Below are 27,328 nucleotides of genomic sequence, written 5' to 3'. Positions count from 1 at the left end.
CGCTTCTGGTTCATCCTGCGTCGGTTCTTCTTCTTCCTCCATCGTCTAGAAGTTAGGTGATGACCAATTGATGCCAATCAAGGCTTGAAATTCAGCTTCATCATCGATAAGTTCAGACAGATCGATTTCAGGAGAAAAAGTATGCTTATGGATTGGAGGAATGAGATCCACAATTTTATAAGCCAGTGTTGGCAATTTTTGATTGACTGCTATATAAGCCACGTGATATCTTGATAAGTCTATTTCTTCGATGAGTTGACTCGCCAATGGGCGCATCTCTTTCACACAAGCAGCAAAATCCTTCTTATCAAAGGGAGACGCGTCCTGTTTAAAACTGGGACAACCAGTAGCTAGCTCGTCCGGGTCTAATTCTGCCTGCCATGCCTTAGCCCGGCTTAAAGCCGTAATGGCACCGACTCTCGCAGTCAACCGCTTGATTTCTTCAATTCTTGCGGGAAGGACAGAAAGTTTTCTTAAAACATCACTGAGAAGGGATGGTGCTTGATTGGTTGGTGAGATGGTAGCTATTGTGCGCTGAACACCAGTATATAGTTGTTCCACCAGCGTGTAAACCGCCTTGAGCTTTATCAGCATATCTTGACCAAGATTGCTGCTCCTGGGGCCCGTATAACATAATGTGGTTAAGTCACTAGACGGTTTACACAGTGGAGTGTGGAAATTCATTACAATATTTAAGTTTTACTTACCAAAAATGGTAGAGGTCATCTGGGTGATATGACGCTTTAAGCCAGTAAGTTCTGTGGTGACCTCTTGCAAAGAGGCTTCAAGTTTTTTGGCTCTCTGTATTAGGGCAGTTTTCTCTTCAGCCTAGGCGGCTTTCTTAGTGTTAAACCCGGTTTTAAGCTTCTCTGCTTCATCCAAGCTAAATTTGAACTTGGAGTCAGCCTTCCGGGTCTCAGCTTCTTGCAGTTCAAGTCGGTTTTTTACATTAGCCAATTGAGATTGAAATTGAGAGAGGCTTCCTGTAAATAAAAGGTTGAATAATTATCAACAGTTATGTCATAGTGCAAATTCAGAAAAAGTCCCAAGCCCTTTGCAAGCACTAGCACTTGGCACTCAGGGGCTAATGGGTGAAGAAAGTTCTTTTATGAAGCAGTGATAGACAAATCCGGTTCATCTTTTTCAAAGATAACCCGGCCTGTGAGGGCTATAAGGTGAGATTTTATTCACAGTGACGGTGATAAGTCCCAGCTTATTCATGTTGATTAAACCGGCCCTTGGGGGCTACAGGTGCAAAGTTGATCACTACTATCTGAAGCCCCGGCTTCACTTGATAAGTTTAAACCGGCCCTTGGGGGCTACTGGTTTTGACTTTGGTACATATCTAAGGCTATCTAAAAGTCTACAACATATTCAAATCTATCATATTCAGTAGACTTGGGGGCTGAAGGAGTATATCTTAAGTAGGCGAATCAGAAGTTGGTACCTCATATTTCTGATGCATGTGTTTGACCATGTCAATCTCTAGATCACGCCTAGTGTGCACCTAGCTAAGATAGCCAGAGAATACTTCATTAATGCTCAGATGAGAGTAATTGGCCATGTCAAATTTAACCTTGCGCTTCTCGATCATTTCTTCCTTAGCAGAATGTCTTGCCAAGGCTGTAGGATTTCCCGGCTCTTGGAAGCCAGTGCCAGTGATCAGGACATCTTCACTGCTTTTCCCAAAAGGCTTAATTGGGCTTGGGGTTAGCACCCAAAGGATCAATGTTCACATAATCGGTGGAAGTGCCAGGATTCTCTGGTGGCGGGTCATCAGCACTTGCCACCGGGTGTTGCACAGAAGCCTCAGATACCGGTGCTTGTTTCTTCGGCTCATGAACTTTTGGGTCTTCGACCGGTTTATTAATTTTTTCCTTCTTGCTAGGCTTTGCCATCCCACTGCGGAAAAGAGACGAGATCAGTATAGGTGCAAGAATGTGAAATAACAAAGATAAGGTCATTACCCAGGGGCAGTTTTGAAAGCCGGAAGTTGGGTCTGAGATGAATCGCTAGAGGAAGAATTAGAAGTCCCTTGATAATTGGAGTCGGAAAGATTAAGTGGTTGGCGAATAAGACCCGCCTTTGGATATAAAGAGTTTGAATTTTGAGGCACCTCTTTCCGGCATTTGCGTGGGGCTGGTGTGTTGGGTAACCCGGTGGATAGCTCTCCGCCTCCACTAGTCCGAGTTCTGCGCTAGTTCTCATGCTGTAGTTGCTTCAAAATAAAGTTGGGATCCAAGTAAGCGAAGGGGTGAGAAAACTTCACTTTCCAGGTTACTTGTTGAATTTCCTATCTTGGCAAAGGCTCTGAGTCGGAGGAAATAATGGTTACCCCTTCATCACCCGCCTGGCTGGTTTCCGCGTCATCCTGATAGCAATCAGTGTCAATAAGATAATTGAAAAAAGTGCCAAGGGAATCAAGGTCTACCTCCAACTCATCATCCTCCTCCAAGTTTAAAAGTTCTGAAGCGGTTAATTTCTTCTTATTCTTCTTAAGGGCTTTAGTCTTAGCCCTGGCTTTCTTGGCCGCCTTCTTGTCATACTTCTTGTTCCAAAAGGCGGATGTAGCCTGTGTAAGTCATATGAAGGTAACAGATATGCAGATCATGTAAACAGTGAGGCAAAATAAGAGAATTGAGGAACTTACCTCAGGTGGCGGGTTAAGTTTGCAGAAGGGGTTCAACCCCACTTTGCTGCAGCTTTCAAAGCTTTCCCCTAGAAGGGTTTTGGTCATCTCATTGATCGCTTTATCACACAAGCGTGCTGGGCAGTGGCACAGCGGATCTTTGGCATCACCAGTATATGTGCACATTAACCCGGGCCGGCGGCGCAAAGGTATGATTTTCCAAGCTACCCAGCAACGGACCAGGTCGACACCAGTCAATCCATTGGCCAGCAACGCTCTAACCTTTGAAAAGGTAGGCATATACTTGGCTCGTTCAGCGGTAGTTAGCCGGTCTGGAAGAGGGTGTTTTGCGCTGACCCGGTGGTTGCGATAACCCGGGAGGGGATTTTCTTCAGTTGGGGATGTATCTTGGCAATAGAACCAAGTTTGATTCCAGTCTTTAGGATGACTTGGAAGCACAGCATAAGGAAAAACGGCGTCTCTTCGTCGCTGAATTGAGATTCCCCCAAGTTCTAAGCTGGGTCCATCAGTGAATTCATTATGGCAGTTCAAATAAAAATATTCTCTAAAGAGCTCAACGTTGGGTTCCTCTTGAAGATACACTTCGCAGAAGACTTGGAAATTGCAGATATTTGAGATGATATTGGGTTCGATATCTTGAGGATGAAGTTGAAAGAAATGCAGAACGTCACGAAAGATTTTTGACCCGGGCGGTAAGAAACCCCGGTTCATGTGATCAGTAAAAACAATAATCTCGTTATCTTGTGGCTGCGGTCTGACTTCATCTGGGTTTGGAACACACTAATGAATGATATTTTTCGCTGGCAAGAAGCCGATTTTGACATACTCCTGAAGCATTTCTTCTGAGACGATAGAAGGGACCCAGTCACATGACGTAATTGTCTTAGTCATGGTTGGGGTGCACAGCCTAAAAAAGACGATTTAGAACGTAATTAAACCAGCAGGCACCTGGCGGGTTACAAATTATTGTTTAAACCGCCGTGAAGGGCTAATGGCTATGGATCTACAGCAGTTCAGAAAATGAAGTGAATTCTATACCTGAGGTGACGGATTTCGCTTTTGACATTGTGAACTACAGGAGAAAATATTGTCGAGTAATATAAGCTATGAAACACATGCTGGCGGCTCAATGGGGCCTAATGTTATATGGCGAGTCACGGTTTATAGTATAAGCTGCCATGACAGTTGTGATACTTCTGATCTATTAGTAAATATTTGGCTGAGTGCTGGACAAACAAGATTCTACAGATTGATTCTATAATTTTGGATCTGCCGCAGTTTGGAAAAGAAAAATAAATTCTAAACCTAAAGGTTGTGACAGCGAAGGAACTTGTTTGCTTGAGGATTTTCTGTATAAAAGGATGATTCCTATGATTGAGAGGGGGTGTCAAACAACTTCCGCGTGCTTTCAATACCATTTTCAGATTAAAACGAGTGCGCTACGGAGGAATGGTGAAGAACGGCGAAGAACACCGATGAACTAAAGAACCCTAGTGCAAAGAACTGAGGCATGGGAAGATGAGCACTTACGGATGCTGATGAACAGCGGTGGTGCGCCGGCGTTCTTCGGTCCAATCGGGTTGATGCAGCGGCCTGAGTTGGTGCAGCGGACGGAGGTCGGCGGCGGCAGAGCTCGGGTCTACAGAGGGGTCGTGAAAGGAAGACGAAGACGAGGAGGCAAGGGTGGGGGGAATGAAAAGGACCCCCGTCCCTATTTATAAGAGGATGGATACAAGGCATACGCGGGAATCGAGGAGGCCGAAATCATCATGTGGCTATGTGGATGCCTCGATTTTCGGGATGTTCATTAAAAGATAAGGATCTGTTAGGATATTCTGGATCTCGTGCGAAATTAATACGAGATGATGTCATGGCGGGTTAATATGGTTCTGTGAGCTGACGTCATGGCGGGTTGCAACAAGTTTATAAAATGGACGATGCAGGATTTTGACAAGTCAAGCACTGAAGATTGATGTGAACAAGTTCAAATCAACATGGGTCCTAATGTTGGGGATATAACTATTAGGTATAACCCTCCCAGGAGGGGCCGGGTAATACCACTGACGACTTAAAGATGAAGATGGCGGGTCATGAAGGAAGCCTATTGAAGGCCCAAGACCCAGAGGCGATTTGAGGCCCAAGAGGATGAACCGCCATATGTGTAACTTGTATTGTAAGGCAAGCTTACTTAGTCACCGAGCCGGACACGTTGTGTATGAGCCGTCCGGGACTCTGTAAGCCGTCGGGCATCAACCTATGTATAAAAAGGGGTGACCCCGCGGCGGGTTAACTCAAGAAACAATAAGTCGAGAACTAGGTCAAGCATATTTGCTCCCTGGTAATCGAAACCCAAGCAATACAACCCCAAACTGGAGTAAGCCTTTACCTCGTTGCGAGGGGCCGAACCGGTATAAACTCTCGGTGTCCTTTGTCCCGTTTAACCCCTTCAAGCTAACCTAGTTCTGATGGCTCCACACCTAAGTCCTTTCACTAGGGCATCTGCCATGTTAAGTCCACGACTCCAGGGGTACTAGGGTTAGACATGGTCGGTTACAAGGAAAGGATAAGCATGCCGGTTCTTCTTATCTTGACTTGGAGGACACGCCAAGGCACCAAAAAGCCTCCTGTCCGGACACGGGGTCTCCACATAGCTCGGCCTCCTAGCATTGGTAACACGGCCCAACAGTCCGGCCTTAAGGGATAGGCCGGCAGGCCAAAGACCCCCTAATCCAGGACTCCCTCAGCAATGCCGACTGTGATGCAATCTGAGTCTGCGGAGTGGTAGGCGATGAAGACTCCAGCTAATGCACTTGTGGAGACGATTCAAGATATCCACGTAACGTGGAGTTAAGTTGAAGTTCCTTGGCGAGCTCCAAGCCTATCGGTGTCTACGGCGAGGAGTTAAACGGGGCCACTGCCAAAATCATAGAGCTACCTCCCGGAGCACCACGAGAAAAAACGTTTGCATGAATGTCATTTGTAGGAGCAGTACTAGACGAAGGTTGGTTGGATGGGTTTCCGGAGTGCTTTGTGTCCATGTCGTCGTCCTTCTCCTTCGCACCACCCTCATCATTAGCATCATGACCCTTGCGTCTCCAAATGAACGGTACATAGTCTGGATCCTGAACATAACCTGTTGGTTCCCTCCAAAACCTGAATGCATAACCCTTGCGTCTCTAAATGAACGGTATATAGTCTGGATCTTGAACATAACATGTTGGTTCCCTCCTAAACCTGAATGCATAACCCTTGAGCTTAACCAACACATCCGTTGCAACAAAAGGCCCGGCATCATTATTGTCGTTCGCCAAAATTTGAGTGTTAGTTAGCCACAAGAATACAGACCACCCCACGTCGTCACGGACTAATAAGGTCAACATCCAAAGTCTTGCCCATCAGCGTACCAACAGCTCATAAGCCCCAAAAATGGCGCACAGTATGGGAAACACCATCAACATGGAGCCAAATCTGCTGAAGCTAGAGCTTATATGAGATCTCCTGTGACTTGCATGCGAAGACAGTCACCTGGGTTAGGGGGTCTTCGGCCTTGAGGAGAAATAGATTGATTAACACAATCAAAATAGGACGGTAAGGGCATCTAGCAAGCAAAAGCTTCATTTAATCGGAATTGAACACCGCACATTCGCCGGCTTCTTTTGAACTCAAATTCCCAATTGCGCTTCAAAAAAAAATCAAATTCTGAATTTTATTTTCTCCGTTTTGAGAGAACTGGTCCGTTATTAAACCCGAAAGAGCGATGCTATTCTTACGCAATAGTTTTACAAAATTCTTGCCCACTACTTTTTTTTCCTCGGTTATTCTCAAGTTGCTCTCCCGGCGGTTATTGGCTCTCTCTCGCAGTAGGTAGCTTTTTCATGGAAGCCGTTTCGCAGGAATAGCAATTTTTAACCCAAAACGAGGGAGTAGGACCATAATCTTGGTCCGAAATGGAGAGCAAAATATTACGTACTGCATTTTTTTGTTTTGTAAAAAAGTAACCTCTGACCATAGCACCATCCAAGCAGACCAAGCATGCACCTGCTCCTCGTGTCTACTATGACACAAACAACGTTGCACAGAAAATGAAGCGGCTAGGTAGCACATGGCCGGGTCAAGCCGGGCATGATGGCTGTGCCCGGCCCAGAGCCGTCTGACACGCACTAGTGGGAGCAAAATCCTTTTAGTTTTCTCAAAAAGATACTACGTAGTACGTAAAAGTTAACAGCTCAAAATAAAGGACGCGTCAGGCAAACAGCTGCCCGTTAGCGCTGCGTGGCGGCCGGCTATTTTAAGAATTTTTTTTTCCTTCCTAATTAACCATCCTAATTAAGAAAGTTTTTTATCCGGTCCTCAAATGTCTACACAGCCATCCCTTCGGTGCATGCGTTTTATTCTTTGATGTATTTAATTCGTGGTTTCAAAAACTAAAAAAGCATAACTTTTAATCCGCATGTCGGAATTAAGATCCGTTTTCACCGCCGGAATCCTCGCGACGTGCTCTTCGAAACTAGATCCCGCATGGGATGTTTCGACGAACTAGTCTTTCTGCCAACTAAACATCAATGTGTGTGCAACTAGACTGGATTGTCGCGCCAACTGAGCATATGTGTGTGCCAAAAAAGTCCTGCCAACTAAACATCAATGTGTGTGCAACTAGACTATATTGCCGCGCCAACTGAGCATATGTGTGTGCAACTAGTGTCCTGCGAACTAAACATCAATTTGTGTGCAACTAGACTAAACTAGAATAACTTTAAAACTTCAATATCAATTATGTTAATATTACATTTAATATTCTCATACATATTAAATGACATTGACGACCTTTTTTACCATCAAATTCTCACACACACCCCCTCTCCCTCCCTCTTCCTCACTCTCTCTACCCCTCTCCCTCACTCGGGAGGTGGGCCAGAACAATGAGTATTTGTCACAATGGGCAAGAAACCATTATTCTTTCTGACAGCAGCAATACTACTTCTCCAACGGACGAAAATAAACCCGAAACGGAGACTACCAACTCAGACATTAGGAGTAGGGATCATTTAGTTGATAAAAATAAATAAATAACGGTGTTAAAAAGGAGAAACAGATTAGAATACATTGAAAAACCAAAAGGACGATGTAAAAGGGGATTCGCCCTGCCCCCCGGGCCTTGCCACCGAACCGGCTCAGCGTTCCAGTCCCCGCGCGGTTGTCTTCTCCTATTCCCCGAGCCGTGTCGCTACAGAGCCGGGCTCCTGCCCGACCACCTCGCTGGCATCGGAGGGGAATGGATAAGGGTGACGCCCTTCCTTCCCTGCCCACATGGCCTCACTCCTCCTCGACGCCCCCTCCCAAATCCACTTCTCCTCCTCGCTCGCTCGATCCCGTCGATCTAGACGAAGTCAGACGCCAAGGCCACCATGACCGACCCCGTCCACATGGCCACTGTCCTCCCTGCGGGCTAGGAGCTTGTCGAGGAGCTTCGAACGCCTTCGCTACTTCGTCTGCGCCAACGAGATCAAGTCCAGCACCCCCGCATCGACGTCGCTGCCGTCTTCCTCAAACCTTGGGCCACCGCGACATTGCCGTTCGATCCGCGCCGCCCCGAGCTCCCATGTCTTCCCCTAGGGCGCCATTCACACCGCCATGATCTCCTCTTGCCTTTCCCCTGTTTCCCCTCTCGTTTGCTCTCGTTAGGTATTTCTCCGTGGCCGAGAACCGCCGTCCGCCATGGCCATTGCAGGGGTAGCCACCGAGCTCCTCGGATTGACCCCGTGGCACATGCCCGCTCCTATGCACGCCCATGCCCGAGCCTGCCGCTCTTCTTCCGCGCCCGCGGGGCCACTCCCTCTCCATGCCCACGCCCGTGCTACACCGTGTCGGTCGCGCCCGCCGCTGCCGTCGCGCTCGCCGCAGCCACCGCACCACTGTGCCCCGCGCGACACACACCCTGGCCGCGCGCCACACTCTCGCTGGCTGCGCTCGCCCCGTCTGCTGTCGCCTATCCCTTCGCTCGCCCCGTTGTCGCGCCCCTGCCTCGCGCCACCTCTAGTCGTGGCCATCTTCTGCCGGCCGCCCCCTCAGCCACGCCGGCCGCATCTCTGCCCTCCACCGTCGGCCGCTCGCCTCGCCTGCTGCGTGTTGCTTCCTGCTGCTATGCGCCGCTCTACCGCTGGTACGCTGCTGTGCCATGCCCTCGACACCGTCGTGGACAAATGTGGCAGAGGGATTGTTAATGGAGTACGAGAAGGAGGTGGCGAAGAAGGTGTGGAGAGGCAGGAGGTCTGGGGCGGTGTCACCTGATTGTGGTGGAGGTGTTTATGCGAGAAGGAGCCGGAGTGGAAGGAGAGGTCACAATTGGAAAGAATCGCAAAAAAAACATAACCCGGAGATCTCAATTCAAAAAAATGCTAATATCGATGGAGGGGTAATTTCCTTCAATAGGTGGAAAACATAGGAAATATTGGTTGTTATCAAGGAAAGGTAAAAATTTAGGAAAGTTAGGATTTCTGAACTGATTTCTATGCAAATGGGGTTTTATTGTTTGGTAACGTGATATCAGTACCTGCCCGTTTGTGACGTGTTTGATTAGGAAAGTTTGCAAATGTTAAGAAACTATTTATTGGGAGGAAAGTTGTGACGTGTCTGTTATTTGTTTCCTAAAACAAATTTCACTAATAAGAGAAATCGATTGATTTAGATAAGTTAGGAAAGTTAGATTAAAATGTATTATTTGTTTCCTGAAAATCTGTTATTTGTTTCCTAAGACAAATTGAACCAATAAAAGGAATCGATTGATTTGCATAATTTAAGGAAGTTAGATTAAAATATATTATTTGTTTTCTGAAAATCTGTTATTTGTTTCCTAAGACAAATTGAACCAATAAAAGGAATCGATTGATTTGCATAATTTAAGAAAGTTAGATCCGTGATTTGTTATACGTTAGGAAAGTTCTGGTTGAAATAAAGAGTTGAGAGAAAAATAAACCGATGAACCAGGGTGGGAGGGGGTGGTGGGAGGAGAGACGAAAAAAACCAGCGAAAATAAACCGCGGACCAGGGTAGGAGGGGGTGGTGGGAGGAGAGACAAAAAAAACCAGCGAAAATAAACCGCGGAGACGATTCACCAACTCGTCCATTAGGAGTAGAGATTACAAGCCAACTGAGCATATGTATGTGCAACTAGTCTTCCTGCCAACTAAACATCAATGTGTGTGCAACTAGACTACATTACAAGCCAACAAAACATCAATGTGTGTGCAACTAGACTACATTATAAGCCAACTAAACATCAATGTGTGTGCATCTAGACTATATTACAAGAGGAGGTTGCATATCGACTTTCGTTGAGGCAATAGACTAGTTGCACATCGAAGTTTGTCGTGGTTGCTAGGTTGCAACCTCATACGAAGGTGCAGCTCCAAACATTAGTTTTCGAAAAAAATTGCACGATGTAGTAATAAAGTTGCACAATACAGTAATAGAGTTGCACAATATAGCATCAAAATTGGTATCAAAAAAAAATTCGTCCAAACATACCCATGCGGGATCTAGTTTCAAAGATCTCGTCGCGAGGATTCCAATAGTGAAAACGGATCTAAATTCCGAAGCACGGTTTAAAAGATATGGCTTTTAAAAAATTTGAAAACCCGAATAAATGGACATGCGCATCCATTGAATAATGCGGTGTCTTGCCCATGTGACCATCCTACTAGTACATGCCACGTCATGAATAAAGACAAAATTTAGACCACAAAACTACATGCATGTGTATGTAAGACCGGCCGCTATGTTTTCTCTGATTAGTGCGTATGCATTTTTAGAATTTAGGCAAAATAAAAAAGGTAAAATATATAGCGTTTCGTATACCACCAGCAGCAGCAGCGAGCGAGCGGTAGAGAGACAGGTGGCGCGGACGGTCGCGTCGATGGAGCGTCTCTTGACCGCTCTCTGCCCGGTCCCTGCGGCGCACGCGCAGCCCGTCCGTCGTCGTTCACTTCACCTCAGGGTTTCACCTCACCCGTCGTCCGCCCGCCGTGCGAGTGACGCTCCGGCTCCGGTCCGATTGGGCAGGGCAAAGAGGCGAGGTACACCATGGGCATATCAAGTCACCATCGGCCGGTGGTCTTTGGCTGCCTCGTAGACCGCGAACGGTGATACAATCGTCGCGTCAGCCTCGTTTATTCCTTGCTGCAGGCTGCGCCATCACGCGCGGCGGACACCGTGTAGTCACGCACACGCCCCTATACGTGCCCGTACGGGGCGTGCGCCGATGCCGGCCGGGACAGGCAGGGAAGTCGTCGGCCAGCCGTCCGGGTCGCTTGCCGGTGGCGGTGCTTCATGGGGTTTGAGTTCATTCCGGCACGGGCCTCCCTGTTTGTCCCCTGCGCACAGAGGGTGGGCCGGTCGTACGCTGCGCCTGCGGTGGATCGATCGCACGCACGGAGCTGCGTAGGTGGGCAGCCACTGTTGACCGTGACGCACGCGCTAGCTGGTCTGGCTGGCAGCATAAACACGATCCATCCGTGGGCCGGATCCAGGATACGGCGCGAATCGAATAGCTCGCCCGTTCCTCCGTCCCCGAGCTAGAGAGTAGATAGATATAGATATTCGGCGCCGTCCACCATCCATCCATAACCATATCTATATCTACTATACGTAGGATCCGATCAGCCACGGCTAAATCTGCGGAGCATTCAATAAATCTCCGAGCCAAGGCCGATTTGGCGCTCGAGAGCAGCATGGCTACAATTGGAATGAATCTGCGCGGTGTCAGGGGAGCTCATCATCGGCACCACGTAAACAGCGAAACCCGACAAAGCGAACCCGGGCTGAACCCTGAACTTCTGCCACCCACCCTGCTGCCTCATCCCCTCCCTCCTCCCTCTTTCTCGCAAAACGGTGCAGGAGGAGTAGTACTATAGCGACGGAGGGAGTAAATGGCCCCTCCCTACCCCTGCCCCTGCCGGCATTTATTTGGCGCGGAAAACTATGAGAGCGATCGACCAGAGCCATGAAGCAAGGAACGAGGACGAGAGGGAGAGCATGCAGTGTATGCAGATGCACGAGAGAGGGAGGCGCCGCCCCGTGCCGGCCCCGGCCAGGCTTTTCTCGCGTCTCGGCACTGGAAAGCCCCTTAACTTTTGGCTGGGTACGTTACGTTCGGGTCGAAATTATACGCGTCCGTCCAGGATCAGGGCCCCCTGTGCTGTGCTGTGCTGTGCTGCGCGAGGGGAGGGATCATCATCATGATCATAGCCCAGCCCCAGCCCCAGCGAGAGGAGAGGGCAACTTGGGCGAGAAAGAGAGAGGACGGGGGCGAGAGGGGCATCATTGCATTGCAGTGGAACAGAGTTATTCCCTGCCAAGCCATGGCCGAACATGATTCCAGCCAAGCCAAGAGAGACCTGTTCTCAACCTCACTCGCTCACATGTTGCTACTCCCCCGCTCCCCTACTCCCAATCTACGGTGAGGTGTGGAAGCAATCATCCATCCCTGCCTGCTTGCTTAGTCCTCCGCTGTGTCAAATCAGCTTAATTCCCTAGCTTAGCTTAGCTAGCGGAGAGTAGCAGCAGAGGAAAGAGTGGAGGGAGATTCACAGATTTGAAAACTGGATAATCTCAACTTTGCATCTGGCTTTCGGTTCACCGGCCTACCCAGGCCTATGATTAGATGGATTGTAATCACTGTCACCGCGTCAGCCGATGTGGAAGCTAATCATCCCTAGGGTAAGCACTGCTATTATCCTTCTCATCAAAAGTCGCATCCTTATGGCAGATCTTCCTTTTTAGTAGTATCAAGAACGCTTGTCTGGAATTATGATGATCACAAATTGTTTCTTTCAGAGTAATATATGCAGCTAATCGAGCTCTGTCTCTCTCTCTTAGCCACGCCATAATTCCACAATATCACATCATTTTTTTTCGCGAGTACGGCTAGGGATAATCACATCATTTTTAGTCTGAGCGAGGCCCAGACTATGTATACTAGCTTCAAGACCACAAGCTGCTAATGAACAACACGTGAAGTGTGTATTATTGCCGGTTGATTGGGCCGGATGGATCCTGTAGAGGCAATTGTAGTAGGCCGGGACGGGGACGAGGTCATAATAAGTTCAGGTACATGTACCCCGGAGGGAGGACGGAGCCCAAGCATGGAGCCTACCCCTTGTTAATTGCCTGGCACTAATGACATCGTACGTACGTATCCGAACCAAAATCCCTGGCTCCATCAAGTGCAGGGATCAAATCCGGCGCCCCACTTGGGCCGGATTTAATACAAACCCATGGACGGAAGCAAGAGAAAGTACCCGCCCCGCCCTTCTACGGCCGCAATCAAGTGTAGGCACGGAGGGGACACATGCAACAACTTGTCACTGCCAGAGTGCCAATCTCTCTCTCAATCTACCTCTACATCGTCGTCGTCCTCGTCGACACCTAGCAACAAAAAGAAAGATCTCTCGCTAAACCTCTAGTATCTCTCTCTCTCTCTCTCTCTCTGCCTTCGTTTCATCAGTAACGAAGAAGATCGCGGCGGATTAAGACGACGACGACGGTGGATCACATCACATGCCGCGATCTTTCTTTAATGCTAGCTAGCCTACGACGGTCAGTTCCGGGGAGGTACGGTTGTTGGTCTCCTCCTCCTCCGCGAGATTAATCAAATCGGGGTTTATTCTCGGCCTCGCCTTGCATCATGTGGAGTGGTTAGCGTAGCTACAAACCCAAAGCCAAGCTACGAGAGCTAGAAAGAGAGAGAGCGGCCTTTCTCCCCCTAGGATATGAGCTTTCTCATCTTGTCTCCGTCTTTTTGGAGGCTTTTCGCTGGTTTTTGTACCAGAAAATGACTTCTTTGGCAGTTTGATGAGTTACGGTTGGGGCCGCTGCAACTACGCCTTCTCTCCTTCCTCCTTTCTTTATGACAGACTGCCGGAGAACTCATTCCTCGCCGGAGCCCGCCCGGCCGCTGGCCTCTCGCGCAACCGCAATGTGCACATTCGGCCGGAGAGGAGAACGGATAAACCAGCTTTAGTGATGCTACTCGATCGCACGCTGTGCCGATCAACATACATAGAGGACAAGAAATCAATGTCTGTAATTGCACCATTACTCTATCTCTTCCTTGCACATGTGTAATATCTAAGAGAGAAGTGAACCAAAGATGATGTTTTAAATGTACAAGGCCGATCGATGATGACGGAGATAGAAGCGATAATAAGTAACAAAAGGTATGATACTAAATAAAGATAATTAACCAGACCTTGGTTGTTTGTGATGCATGGAGGCGGGGAGCAAATTAATCAGAGAGCGCGCGGCTAACATGCACCTTTCTCTTTCTCTTCGCTACTCGGATGTACAAAGCCATGGGTCTAGGCCCTCGCCGCGGCTGCTCCGGGAGGCGCCGTCCGGTGGCATGTCGGTGCTGGCTGCGGCGGACGACGATGGCGCGCCGGTGTGGGGCGGGTAGTTCAGCTTGCAGCTGCCGCCGCCGCTCCCGGACGCGCCGGCCCGGACCACGCCCGACAGCTCGTCGCCGCCCTGGTGGACGTCGCTTCTTTGTTGCTGGTGCATGTGCATCCCCTCCGAGACCATCATCCCACCGTGGGTGAGCCCCATGCTGCCGCTGCCGGCGCCTGGCATGAACTCCGACGGCGATTGCTCGTGCAGCCTCGATGCACCATGCGACATGCCGCCGAACATGTGCTGCGACGAAGGCTGCGTGGAGCCGAGGAGGTTCTGGAACGACAGGTAGTTGCTGCTGTGGTCCTGCATCCGCAGAAGCGCCGAGGACGTCAGCTGGAAGTCATCGCCGGCGACGCCGCGCTGATTGGCAGACGCTGTTGTGGTGGCGGCGGCCGTGGCCGCCGCCCTGGCATTGGCATTGGCGATGCCCATGTTGGACGACGGAGGTGTTGACGAGGACGGCGACGTGAAGGGCGCGAAAGGCGAAGGTGCCGTCTGGAGCTTCTGCGCGAAAGGACGGAGGAGGTACGGCGGCAGCGACGAGGCTGGATCGCCGGCCGCACCGGCGGCGGAGCGGAGGGCGGAGGACGAGAAGATGTGGTCGAAGCGGGAGTTGAAAGACCCACCGGGCCCCCCTGCGCCGGCAGCGAAGGGCGGGTTAGGGATGCCGGTGAACTCCTGCACCATGGCGCGGAAGTTTGAGGTGTCGGTGGTGAGCACCGTCGTGGGGGCACGCCGCGACGCGCGCGCCCGCTTCCGCGACCCCCTCGGCGGCGCCGTCGCAGCCGCGGCCGACGGATCAGGCGCCTGATGCGCGCTCGCGCCGCCCATGCCCGCGTCGGGCGGCCCGACACGCGTGGACGAGGAAGCCGGCCCCGCCATGAACTGCGCCGACCAGGACGCCTGCTGCTGGTGCTGGTGTTGCTGGTGGTGCTGTTGCTGCTGCTGCTGCTGCGGCGGGGCGGAGGTGAAATCCTGAAGGCCGTAGAGCGATCCGTGCATCGAGAAGGCCCCGGCCGCGGAGGGCGAGGGCGTGGGCCGGAGCAGCGCGGAGAGCGGCGAGGAGTCGACGCCGCCGCCCCGCGAGTCGAAGTCGTCGTCGCCGCCGCTGGACGACTGGAGGCTGCCGCTGTTGCCGGAGTCCATGGCGGCCGACAAAAGCAGCAACGCCTTGGCCCTTCTCCCTCCCTCCCGCCCGCACGCGCTGGTGCAACCCTCCAAGAAAGCGAGGCCAACTACCACCACCAAACCGCTCACTGACCACAAGTGGCTAAAAAGAGCGGATCTTCCATTCCACAAGCGCCCGGCCCTCCTGACTGCGCGCGTGATCCAGCCGGAAGACGAAGGGGGAAGGGAGGAAGAGAAGCTTTGGTGTGAACTGGCGGCGTGGTGGTATAAAAGGGGGGAGCGGGGGCGGGGGCTGCTGCTGCTGGTTCGGCGCACGTTCCACCCACCCCCGACGCGAGGAAGGGGACGGACGGAGGGAGGTTTGTTGTTGTTGCGGCGCGCGCGTGTGTGTGTGTGGAGTGTGCGAGTGCGACTCGGCTGGCTCTGCGCGTCTGTGCGGTGTTGGTTTGGTGAACTACATTGTTCCGCGTCCATAATTAGTCACCGGGAAAAAGGAAAAGCTGCGTGCGTCGCAGCTGACGACGCTGGCTGGACCCTGCCGCAGCGATCTGGAGGTTTTGTCTCCGGGAAACCAATGCTCTCTTCATGATTTATGATTTATATGGCCTCTGAGAACGTAGTAATTAGAAAAACGTAGGAATGGAGTATCATGTCCTGTGTAAGATTACAAGACTATAGGAATTTTGATGGAAGAGTGTTCATGTGAATTTTGGGTTTGCTAACCATATGTCCCATGCCGTTCGATGGAAAAGTGTTCGATAAAATAGGAAAAACAAAGAAATTCTGTCAAGAAATTTGAGTGCGGTGAAAAGTGGAACGCCCCCGTGTCGTCTCCGGCGACACGGGAGGCCATCCATCGCGCCGCCCCAGTCGTCTTCCCCAGCCCCTCCTGTCTCGCCGCTGCCTGAGGCCCTGCCAGCGAAGCCCGGCGGGTGCGGGGACGGCAGCGGCGGGGCGCTCTCCTGGCTCGCCATCTCTCTCCCGAGGGTTTCTCGGCTGGATTCTCTGCGAGACGGCGGCGCTGGTGCTAAGGTGGGCTCCGACGGGCGACTCGCGGGATCGGCGGCTGTCGGTGTCAAAACCGGCGGATCTCGGGTAGGGGGTCCCGAACTGTGCGTCTAGGGCGGATGGTAACAGGAGGCGGGGGAAACAATGTTTACCCAGGTTCGGGCCCTCTCGATGGAGGTAATACCATACTTCCTACTTGATTGATCTTGATGATATGAGTATTACAAGAGTTGATCTACCACGAGATCGTAGAGGCTAAACCATAGAAGCTAGCCTATGATTATGATTGTTGTTGTCCTACGGACTACACCCTCCGGTTTATATAGGCACCGGAGGGGGCTAGGGTTACACAGAGTCGGTTACAAGGAAGGAGATCTACATATCCGAATTGCCAAGCTTGCCTTCCACGCAAAGGAGAGTCCCACCCGGACACGGGACGAAGTCTTCAATCTTGTATCTTCATAGTCCAACAGTCCGGCCAAAGGATATAGTCCGGCTGTCCGAGGACCCCCTAATACAGGACTCCCTCAGTAGCCCCTGAACCAGGCTTCAATGATGATGAGTCTGGCGCGCAGATTGTTTTCGGCATTGCAAGGCGGGTTCCTCCTCCGAATACTCCATAGAAGATTTTGAACAGAAGGATCGTGTCTGGCTCTGCAAAACAAATTCCACATACCACCGTAGAGAGTATAATATTTTCACAAATCTAATCTGCTGACAACCTTTCATGGCGTGACGTCCCGCCGTGGTCCGGTCATTACGAACCGTTTTTTCCAGCCTGCCACTGCAAGTGTTGCGAGGCGGTTTTATTGGCACGTCTTGTCGAAGCAGAGATCGTGTTCCCCTTATCACGGGATTCTCATCAATACGGGTGTGGGTAACCCAATCGTGCCTGCTGGTATGACTCCTCAATTTTAGGCAAGTTCCAAACGGCCACGCGGAGGACGCTTGATATTCACCCTCTTTATAAAGAGGCCAATGCCTGTCCTTTTCTTCTCGCGCTCGATCCTTCCCTTCCCCCACATTGAATTCCAACACCCAAGGCTCAGGCTAAGCGTTTCGGGCCTTCAATCATGTCCGGATCCAACCTTCAAGTCCGGTGGATGCCCTCCTCTGTCACAGAGGAGGACATCAAGAAGCTAAGAGAAGCCAGGTATCTGACCGCCGAAATCTCGCACCGGCTGCCTGCTCGAGGGCAGGTCATCCCCACTCCCGAACCCAACGAGAGTGTCGTATTTGTCTCCCACTTCCTCTGAGGGCTAGGCTTTAGTCTTGATCCCTTTGTTAGAGGGCTTATGTTCTACTACGGGCTCGATTTCCATGATCTGGCATCAGATTCCATCCTTTACATCTCGTCGTTCATTGTCGTGTGTGAAGCCTTCCTCCGCATCACCCCACACTTCGGCTTATGGCTCAAGACCTTCAATGTGAAGCCGAGGATGATCGATGGACGACACGCAGAGTGCGGAGGTGCCATAATAAGCAAAGGCACCGATGCTCCATGGCCAGAGGGTTCCTTCCCGGAGATGTCCAACTTATGGCAGTAGGAGTGGTTTTACATCACGGCTCCCCGAAGTACTAAGTGGGCAGCTGCCCCCGCCTTCCATTCGGGCCCCCGCCAGAACTGGCGTCGTGGGTCAACAAGGGGCTGGACTGGGGGCCGGTTAATGACGTGCCGACACTGCAGAGTCGCATCCGAGATCTCCTCGAGAGAGATGTCAGCCTTGTCAAAGTAATGCAGGTCATGCCAGTTCGTCGGGTCCTGCCATGCCAACGTCGACCTCTCCGTATGTGGGAGTTCAACCCGGAAGGACCGCGAACTATTCAGCAATTCTTCGGCGTGACGCTCGAAGGGATGTATGGATTGTTCTTCGGACCACGAATAAAGTGTCTGGACACCACCGAGGATGCGGGTCTAAACTGCAATCGTCCAGATACCCAGGTAAGTAATTCTGCGGCCGAACACGCTGTGTTTTTATTTATCACAACATCATTCTGAAAAGTCGCTCTTTGACCAGGACTGGATAAAAAAGGCGAAGATGATCAGGTGTTCGGCCCCCCTTCCCGAAGGCTCGCCGGATCCTGTACTAGCCAGAATGCTTGAGCTTGCGCCTTATCAAGCGCCATCAGGGGAAGATAAAGGGAGGAATAAAGAAGCCGAAAGCGGGCCTCGCTCATTATTCATCCAAACCAGGGGAATTAGTGTCTCCGCGAAGGAGGATAACCGGGGAGAAGAATCTAAAATTCCCTCTCCCCAAGGAAGGAAGAAGACCGCCTCTGAAGACCTGGAAACAATGGTTTCCAAACAAGGGAAGAAACCTTCGCCAGGGGGTCCTGCCCCGGAGGGCATCCTTACCGCACAGTGCCCGCAAGGGGATCAGCCCTCCATCGAGCTGTAAGTAAACAAAAGTACTTTTTGGTAAATATATCCTGCCTCATTTCTGAGGACAATAACAGATACGTATGTCTTGTAGTTCGGATCGTAGCCCTTCTCAACAGAGTTCGTCTTCGGGGGATCTTCTTCCGGAGATGATGGAGAGCGAAACGCCTCCCCGTGCCTCCCCGCCTCATGAGGCGGACGACCCTGAGGTGTCGTCACGGAGGATTTCTCCTGATCCGCCAAGGCCAGAAGGTAACCCTTCGGCCGCCCGAAGTCCGGAGTATTCGGCTCCTAAGGAGAGCCACAAAAAGAGTCTGGGACTGTTCGGTGCGCGACCGGACGCACTGATGAGTCTTCTGGAGCAAGCGGCTATCTCAGAGGCGCATCGTACTTTAATGGGTACGGTGGTTGAGAGGATTTCATCTGCCGAAAGTGGGTTGCATGAAGCTTTTATGAGCCTGCTAAGAGGCTTTGAGGTACGCAAAGTAATATATATGTTTTTTGACGGTACCGCACACGCTAGGTGTGCCCTATGCAGATAGTAGCCCCTGAGACTCTGGTTGCTGTCGAAAAGGCGGCAAATAGAGGATCATAGTCCCAGGTAATGATCATGCCGCGTTCATGTGCAGGCGGCTGAGGGTCCGGTGGTCAGCCGGACTGATGAGTTTGCCGAACTGAGGCGGCAACTTGATGCGGCAGATGTCGACATCGTGCTTGTAAACAAGCGGCTTGACGAGGCACAGGGTATGTATTCTCCGGTGGTTAACAGGTATTAAGAGGAGCATGATGCTAGTATCTATAATATTTTGTCACTGCAGATGGAGCTGCCGCCGTGGAGACCCTTCGGGCAGAGCTTGCCCGAGCCAAGGAACAAGCAAGGAGAAGTGATGTGGCCGCCCTAAAGGCGGTCGAAGAGTTAAGAGCCGAAAAGGCTGCTCATCGCCAAAGCGAAGATAAAATAGCCAAGATGGCTATTGAGCTGAAGGATGCCGCCGACCGGTATGAGCTTCTTGAAAGGGAAAGCCAAACGAAGACGGCGGACCTGGAGAAAGCCATGGTAGCAGCCAAGGAAACCCGCTCTAAAATCATAGCGGCGAAGGAGGAGCTGCGTCAAGCCGGAGATATCACGGCTAGGAAGCCCTTTTTGTTGTGGACGAAGTTCGGAGATCCTAAGTATGCCCTTTTGGATCAATTATGGAGTTCTGTAGACGCGTACTTCGACTTGGCAGCGAGTGCTGCTGATGCGACCGAGTTTTTCAAAGATCAAAAAGATCACGAAGTGGAGAAGTTGTTCTGGTCGCAGTTCAGTGCTCCAACGCGTCCGCTGCTGTTAAATGAGCAAATGGCTGAGTGGGCTGAGCTCCATAGGTTGTCCGGGCTTGCCATGAGGTCTGTTGTGGATCATCTTTGGCCGGAAGGACCAAGGTCGAATAGTTATTTTGGTTTAGTGCAACGATTTCTTGGTGTTGTGCCGCATATCGACGCTGTAAAGAGGTCGGCGTGCATAGAGGGTGCGCGGATGGCTCTTGCCCGTGTCAAGACATACTGGACAAAGATGGAGGCCACCGCTATGGCAACCCAGAATCCGGCCGTAGGCCAGGTTTTGGCCGAGCACTATTTTGAAGAATTCCTAGAAGGTGCTCATTCAATAGAGGCTCAGTGCTCGAAGAGTATAGGTGCTCCTCCGGATGAACCAGGGCACAATCGCAGTAGTTCTCCCGGTGCTACCTTAGCCGATATAACGGAACGTAAGGTACCAAAACACGGGAGCCGGGCAAACCCAACTATTGACCAAAGACATGATTCGGAGCTGATGCATATAAGGCCAAACTCGCGACGCCGAACACTCCCTAAGGTATTCGGACTTTACCAAATATACTGGGCGGAGTAACGCCCTTAATAATGAACCCTGAATTTCCAGGTACGTGCATTATTCTGACGTGGCGAAATGCCAACAACGCCAGCATCCCTCTCGGTTCTGTTGAGTATCCGGGGGGTGTAAAACAACAAGAGACAGTTAGAAAGGTTTACACATGGTCTTAATCTAAAAAGAAACCTTTGAGCGGGGCCCTGCTGCACATCTGCGCCTGTGTCTCCGTTGTGCCATATCCTGGAAGGGTGTAGCACGATTATCATCTGTAAAAGAGAAAAACTCAGGTGAAAGTATTCGTGCGAGAAATTGATTATTCTTAATAAACCATTAAAATTCAATCTAAATAGGGTCAAGCCGAACTGTAGTTCTTTTTACATGTGGGGAGCCCCTAGCACCACCTATGGGAGTGTATCCATATATCCAGTCTCTGGTTTATCTGAGCTATTACGGCCAGTGGTGCGCCGGACTCGTCTAGCCGTGTCCGCGGTCTTGACGACCGATCATTTATTCTGGTTGGAGAGGCCGTTCAGTGTTCGGTTGTTAAAGCCGCCACACGCTCTTCCGCACGTAAGGAACGCTCAGTGTTTCCGCTAACTATGATGATGCCACGTGGACCGGGCATCTTAAGCTTAAGATAAGCGTAATGCGGTACTGCATTAAAACGAGCGAAGGCTGTTCTTCCGAGTAGTGCTTGATAGCCGCTTCGGAATGGAGCGATGTCGAAGGTTAACTTTTCACTTCGGAAGTTGTCGGGAGAACCGAATACAACTTCTAGTACTAGAGAGCCCGTGCAGCGGGCCTCTGTGCCTGGTATTACTCCTTTAAAGGTAGTATTGCTCTGGCTAATTCTTGTCGGGTCTATCCCCATTTTGCGGACTGTGTCCTGATATATCAGATTAAGACTACTGCCGCCGTCCATAAGGACTCGGGTGAGATGGTATCCGTCAATAATTGGGTCTAGCACCAAGGCAGCCGATCCTCCGTGCCGGATACTAGTCGGGTAATCCCTGCGATCGAAAGTGATCGGGCAGGCCGACCAAGGGTTGAACTTGGGGGTGACAGGCTTCACGGCGCATATGTCTCGGAGTGCGCGTTTGCTCTTCGTTACGTGAATCATGTTCACTGTTTTGACCTCTGGTGGGAATTTTTTCTGTCCCCCAGTGTTTTGTTGGCGAGGCTCATCCTCGTCTTCACTTGGCGTCTCCCTCCCCTTGTGTTCGGCATTTAGCTTGCCGGCCTGCTTGAAGACCCAACATTCTCTGTGGGTGTGATTTGCAGGTTTGTCGGAGGTGCCATGAATCTGACATAATCTGTCTAGAATCTTATTTAGGCTGGACGGTCCATCTCTGCTGCCTTTAAGTGGCTTTTTCCGTTGACTGGATTGAGAGCCCCTGAATCCGGCATTTACCGTCGTGTTTTCTGGGCTGTCTTCATTGTTTCGACGCTTGCTTTTATTGCGTCGTGGTTTTCCATTGCCATCCCTGACTTCGGATGTGCCTGGGTCGCTGGTGCCGCTATGGGCTAGCCAACTGTCTTCGCCCACGCAAAAGCAGGTCATAAGGCTTGTTAGGGCTGCCATTGTCCTCGGTTTTTCCTGGCCGAGGTGTGTGGCGAGCCATTCGTCCCGGACACTGTGTTTGAAAGCCGCTAAGGCTTCGGCGTCCGGGCAATCGACGATGATTCTTCTTAGTGAGGAATCTGTTCCAAAGCTTTCGGGCTGACTCTCTGGGTTGTTGAATTATATGACTTAAATCGTCTGCATCCGGAGGGCGGACATAGGTCCCTTGAAAATTAGCCCTAAAAGCGTCCTCAAGCTCTTCCCAACTTCCAATTGAGTTTTCGGGGAGGCTTTTCAGCTAATGCTGAGCTGGTCCTTTCAACTTGAGGGGCAAATATTTGATGGCGTGGAGATCGTCTCCACGAGCCATATGGATATGAAGGATAAAGTCCTCAATCCAGACCCCAGGGTATGTAGTTCCGTCGTACGCCTCTATGTTCACGGGTTTGAATCCCTCTGGAAATTCATGATCCAGCACCTCATCGGTGAAGCATAGGGGGTGTGCGGCACCCCTATATTTGGATGTATCGTGGCGTTCTGACGGTTGTAGTGTTCGGTTTTGATTCTGTGCCGGAGCGCCCTTCCTAGATCCGTAGATGGACTTAGTTATACCTGCTTTTTGGCGCGAGTCCTCCCGTAAATCGTGTGCTGACTTATATGCGGCATCGTTAGCCGCCCTGTCACGACCACGGGGTGGTCGATCCGGCTGATCGGCCATTTTATTTTTCGGCCGTGTAGGCTCTAAAGCCTCGTCATCGAATTCAGGCAGCAGCTTGCGCTTTGGATAGCTTTTTGTGTGGCGACTGCCACCATACTTTTCTTCAGTGTCAAGCACTTTGTTCCATCTGCTATTGAGCGTATTCTGCGCGGCCTTAAGCCTTTGCTTCTGCTTCTTCAGGCTCCTCACAGTGGCGATAAGCCTTTTGTGGAGGTTCTCTTGTTCCAAGTGCCTTTCCGGGATGATGTGTACATCATCATCCGGACTATTCTCCTCTCCAGAGACAGGTTGATGATCTTTACCCTCGGCGTCGCCGTGACCGGACAGCGGCTCCGTACTGTGTTCGCCGTCCGCTGGTTCGTCCTGTTCTATCACTGGATCCATGTGGTCGTCGTTTCCTTTGGAGCCGACCGGGGTATTATTTTTTCCTGCGCTGTTATCGTTGTTTTTGCCGAGGCGGGATTTGGAGCGGTGCCTGTGTCGTCACTATGGTTGCTTCTCGAGGGAACTATCCTTCGCTGCATCCTTCCGTTCCTCGTCATTGTCTTCTTTGGGTGTATCCACCATGTATATATCGTATGATGAAGTGGCTGTCCAGCGCCCTGTGGGCGGTGGTTCCTGTTCCTCTCCTGCATCGTCGTTCATACCGTCGATGTCTTCGGAGTCGAAATTGAGCACGTCGGATAAATCGTCGACAGTGGCTATTAAGTGGGTGGTGGGTGGGGAAGAATTTCTTCGTCGTCCGCTTCCCACTCAAGTCGAACACAGTTCGCCCAAGGGCCTCCTGACAAGGAGAGAGACCTTAATGAATTTAGCATATCGCCCAAGGGCGAGTACTGAAAGATATCCGCGGAGGAAAACTCCACGATCGGCGCCCAATCAGATTCGATAGGCACGGACGCAGGCAGTTCGGAGCCCGTGGCCGGGGACGAATCCAAGGATCCGGCAACACAGGTCTCGTAGGAAGTGAAGTCAGTATTCGGCTCTATCGTCGCTGAGTGTGCGGCCTCCGTGGCTGGGTCCATCCACCCGTCCTTGGACGGCGCAATCCGCTCCGGATTGAGGGCCGGAGTAGCCACAGGTGTGATCTTCCGAACACCGTCCGACGGCAGAGCTAAGTCATGCTTGTCGAGACTGTGCGACGCACCTGACATGGGCTCGAATCCGTCAAAGATCAAGTCTCCGCGGATGTCGGCAGTATAGTTTAAGCTTCCAAACCTGACCTGACGGCCAGGGGCGTAGCTCTCGATCTGCTCCAGATGGCCAAGCAAGTTGGCCCGCAGTGCGAAGCCGCCGAATACGAAGATCTGTCCGGGGAGAAAAAACTCACCCTAGATCACATCGTTGCCGATGATCGAAGGAGCCATCAAGCCTTATGGTGACGGCACAGTGGAACTCTCAATGAAAGCACCAATGCCGGTGTCAAAACCGGCGGATCTCGGGTAGGGGGTCCCGAACTGTGCGTCTAGGGCGGATGGTAACAGGAGGCGGGGGACACAATGTTTACCCAGGTCCGGGCCCTCTCGATGGAGGTAATACCCTACTTCTTGCTTGATTGATCTTGATGATATGAGTATTACAAGAGTTGATCTACCACGAGATCATAGAGGCTAAACCCTAGAAGCTAGCCTATGATTATGATTGTTGTTGTCCTATAGACTAAACCCTCCGGTTTATATAGGCACCGGAGGGGGCTAGGGTTACACAGAGTCGGTTACAAGGGAGGAGATCTACATATCTGAATTGCCAAGCTTGCCTTCCATGCAAAGGAGAGTCCCACCCGGACACGGGATGAAGTCTTCAATCTTGTATCTTCATAGTCCAACAGTCCGCTCAAAGGATATAGTCCGGCTGTCCGAGGACCCCTTAATCCAGGACTCCCTCAGCGGCGACAGGGGAATTTAATCCATCACGGGATGGCTGGTGCCTGGCATGCACGAGGCGGCATGCTCTGATCTGAGGCGGCGACGTCCTCGGGCGACAGTGCGGGGCAACATGCCCATGGGGTGGCACGCCTGGACATGGCCAGCGCGAGCTTTGGCGGATGGTCTGGCATTCTCTACCCAGATCTGATGCTACCGAGATTGTTGGCCCAAGGCGACTACGCCGCGATAGTGGAGGTCCACGGTGTCAATCTTGCAGCTAGCGGTGGTCGTGCTTCGCACGGGCAATGTTGATCTGGATTTTGTGTTCCGGCTCCGGCCATGTCGGTCTCTAGGCCGATGGGCCTGGGTTGGGCTCTCTCTAGTGATGTGGTAGTCGACTCCTCCACCATTGGCGTTGGTCCATGGCGACCATTCTGACCTATGGTGGCAGACTCGTTGTTAATTGGGATGGCCACCGAAAGGTATTCGTGAGGTTTCATCTCACCAGACCCGGTGGCTAACCTCGGCATGGAGATGCAAACTACGGATGACGGCTTGATGCAGATGGGTGGTTGTGCGGCGGTGGTGGTCCACCGCATGTAGCTGTTGGGATGCGAAAAGTGGTGATGCTAACACATAAGTGACGTCGATGGTGGTTCTATGCAAGCATCTGGTCATGAGTTCCGGGGTGAAAGCCTAGGTTTCCGTGTTGGATATACCTGGCAATGGTGATTGATACGTCTCCGTCGTATCTACTTTTCCAAACACTTTTGCCCTTGTTTTGGACTCTAACTTGCATGATTTGAAAGGAACTAACCCGGACTGACGTTGTTTTCAGCAGACTTTCCATGGTGTTATTCATGTGCAGAAACAAAAGTTCTCGGAATGACCTGAAACTTCACGGAACGTCTATTTGGAAATAATAAAAAATCCTTGCAAAAGAAGAAGAAGAGGGGGCCCACACCCTAGCCACGAGGGTGGGGGGCGCCCCCCTAGGGCGCAGCCCCCTACCTCGTGGGCCCCCTCGAGCTCCTCCGACCTCAACTCCAATTCTATATATTTGCTTTTGGGGAGAAAAAATCAGGGAGAAGAATTCATTACGTTTTACGATACGGAGCCGCCGCCAAGCCCTAAAACATCTTGGGAGGGCTGATCTGGAGTCCGTTCGGGGCTCCGGCGAGGGGGATTCGTCGCCGTTGTCATCATCAACCATCCTCCATCACCAATTTCATGATGCTCACCGCCGTGCGTGAGTAATTCCATCGTAGGCTTGCTGGATGGTGATGGGTTGGATGAGATCTATCTTGTAATCGAGTTATTTTTGTTAGGGTTTGATCCCTAGTATCCACTATGTTCTGAGATTGATGTCGCTATGACTTTGCTATGCTTAATGCTTGTCACTAGGGCCCGAGTGCCATGATTTCAGATCTGAACCTATTATGTTTTCATGAATATATGTGTGTTCTTGATCGTATCTTGCAATTCTATAGTCACCTACTATGTGTTATGATCCGGCAACCCCGAAGTGACAATAATCGGGACCACTCCCGGTGATGACCATAGTTTGAGGAGTTCATGTATTCACTATGTGCTAATGCTTTGTTCCGGTACTCTATTAAAAGGAGGCCTTAATATCCCTTAGTTTCTGCTAGGACCCCGCTGCCACGGGAGGGTAGGACAAAAGATGTCATGCAAGTTCTTTTCCATAAGCACGTATGACTATATTCGGAATACATGCCTACATTACATTGATGAATTGGAGCTAGTTCTGTGTCACCCTATGTTATGATTGTTACATGATGAACCGCATCCGGCATAATTCTCCATCACCGATCCAATGCCTACGAGCTTTTCATATATTGTTCTTCGCTTATTTACTTTTCCGTTGTTACTATCACAATCAGTACAAAACACCAAAAATATTACTTTTGCTACCGTTACTTTTGTTACCGTTACCACCACTATCATATTACTTTGCTACTAAATACTTTGCTGCAGATACTAAGTTATCCAGGTGTGGTTGAATTGACAACTCAACTGCTAATACTTGAGAATATTCTTTGGCTCCCCTTGTGTCGAATCAATAAATTTGGGTTGAATACTCTACCCTCGAAAACTGTTGCGATCCCCTATACTTGTGGGTTATCAAGAATATTTTCTGGCGCCGTTGCCGGGGAGTATAGCTCTATTCTTTGAGTCACTTGGGATTTATATCTGCTGGTCACTATGAAGAACTTGAAAGACGCTAAGACAACAATTTATCCCTCAACTACGAGGGGAGGTAAGGAACTGCCATCTAGCTCTGCACTTGATTCACCTTCTGTTTTGAGTAAGCTTGCGACACCTAAACCTGCTTCTGCTATTCGTTCTGATGTGTCGCATGTTATTGATGATGCCACTTCTGCTATGCATGATACTTATGTTGAAACTACTTCTATGCTTGATACTACTGTGCCACTTGGTGAATTTCTTGATGAAAAAATTGCTAGGGCTAGAGAGAAACAAATTATTGAAATTGGTTATATTGATGAAAGTGATGATGAAGACTTGCCTGTTTTCCCTGAGGGTTAGGTTTTTGATAAAGAAGCTTCTTTAGCTATTTTAGCTTGCAAAGATAGATATGAACTCAAGAGGTTATTAGCTAAATGGAAGCAGCAATCTCTTAATGATAGAATGAGACCTGACCCTGCTTTTGCTACT

The 27,328-nt window shown here is 50.6% G+C and overlaps 1 protein-coding gene across 1 annotated transcript; it reads right to left on the bottom strand.

Annotated features, from left to right (window-relative positions):
* Positions 1 to 13,747: 13,747 nt before the first annotated feature.
* Positions 13,748 to 15,655, bottom strand: LOC123121379 (homeobox protein abdominal-A-like). Its single transcript, XM_044541336.1, has one exon. The coding sequence runs from the start codon at positions 15,242 to 15,244 to the stop codon at positions 13,979 to 13,981; it is 1,266 nt and encodes a 421-aa protein (XP_044397271.1). The 5' UTR covers positions 15,245 to 15,655; the 3' UTR covers positions 13,748 to 13,978.
* Between the last annotated feature and the right edge of the window lie 11,673 nt (positions 15,656 to 27,328).

This window comes from Triticum aestivum, chromosome 5D (assembly GCF_018294505.1).
Source record: "Triticum aestivum cultivar Chinese Spring chromosome 5D, IWGSC CS RefSeq v2.1, whole genome shotgun sequence".
Lineage (NCBI taxonomy): Eukaryota > Viridiplantae > Streptophyta > Magnoliopsida > Poales > Poaceae > Triticum > Triticum aestivum.
The sequence above is the reverse complement of the archived record's forward strand: the minus strand, read 5'-3'. Positions and strand labels throughout refer to the sequence as shown.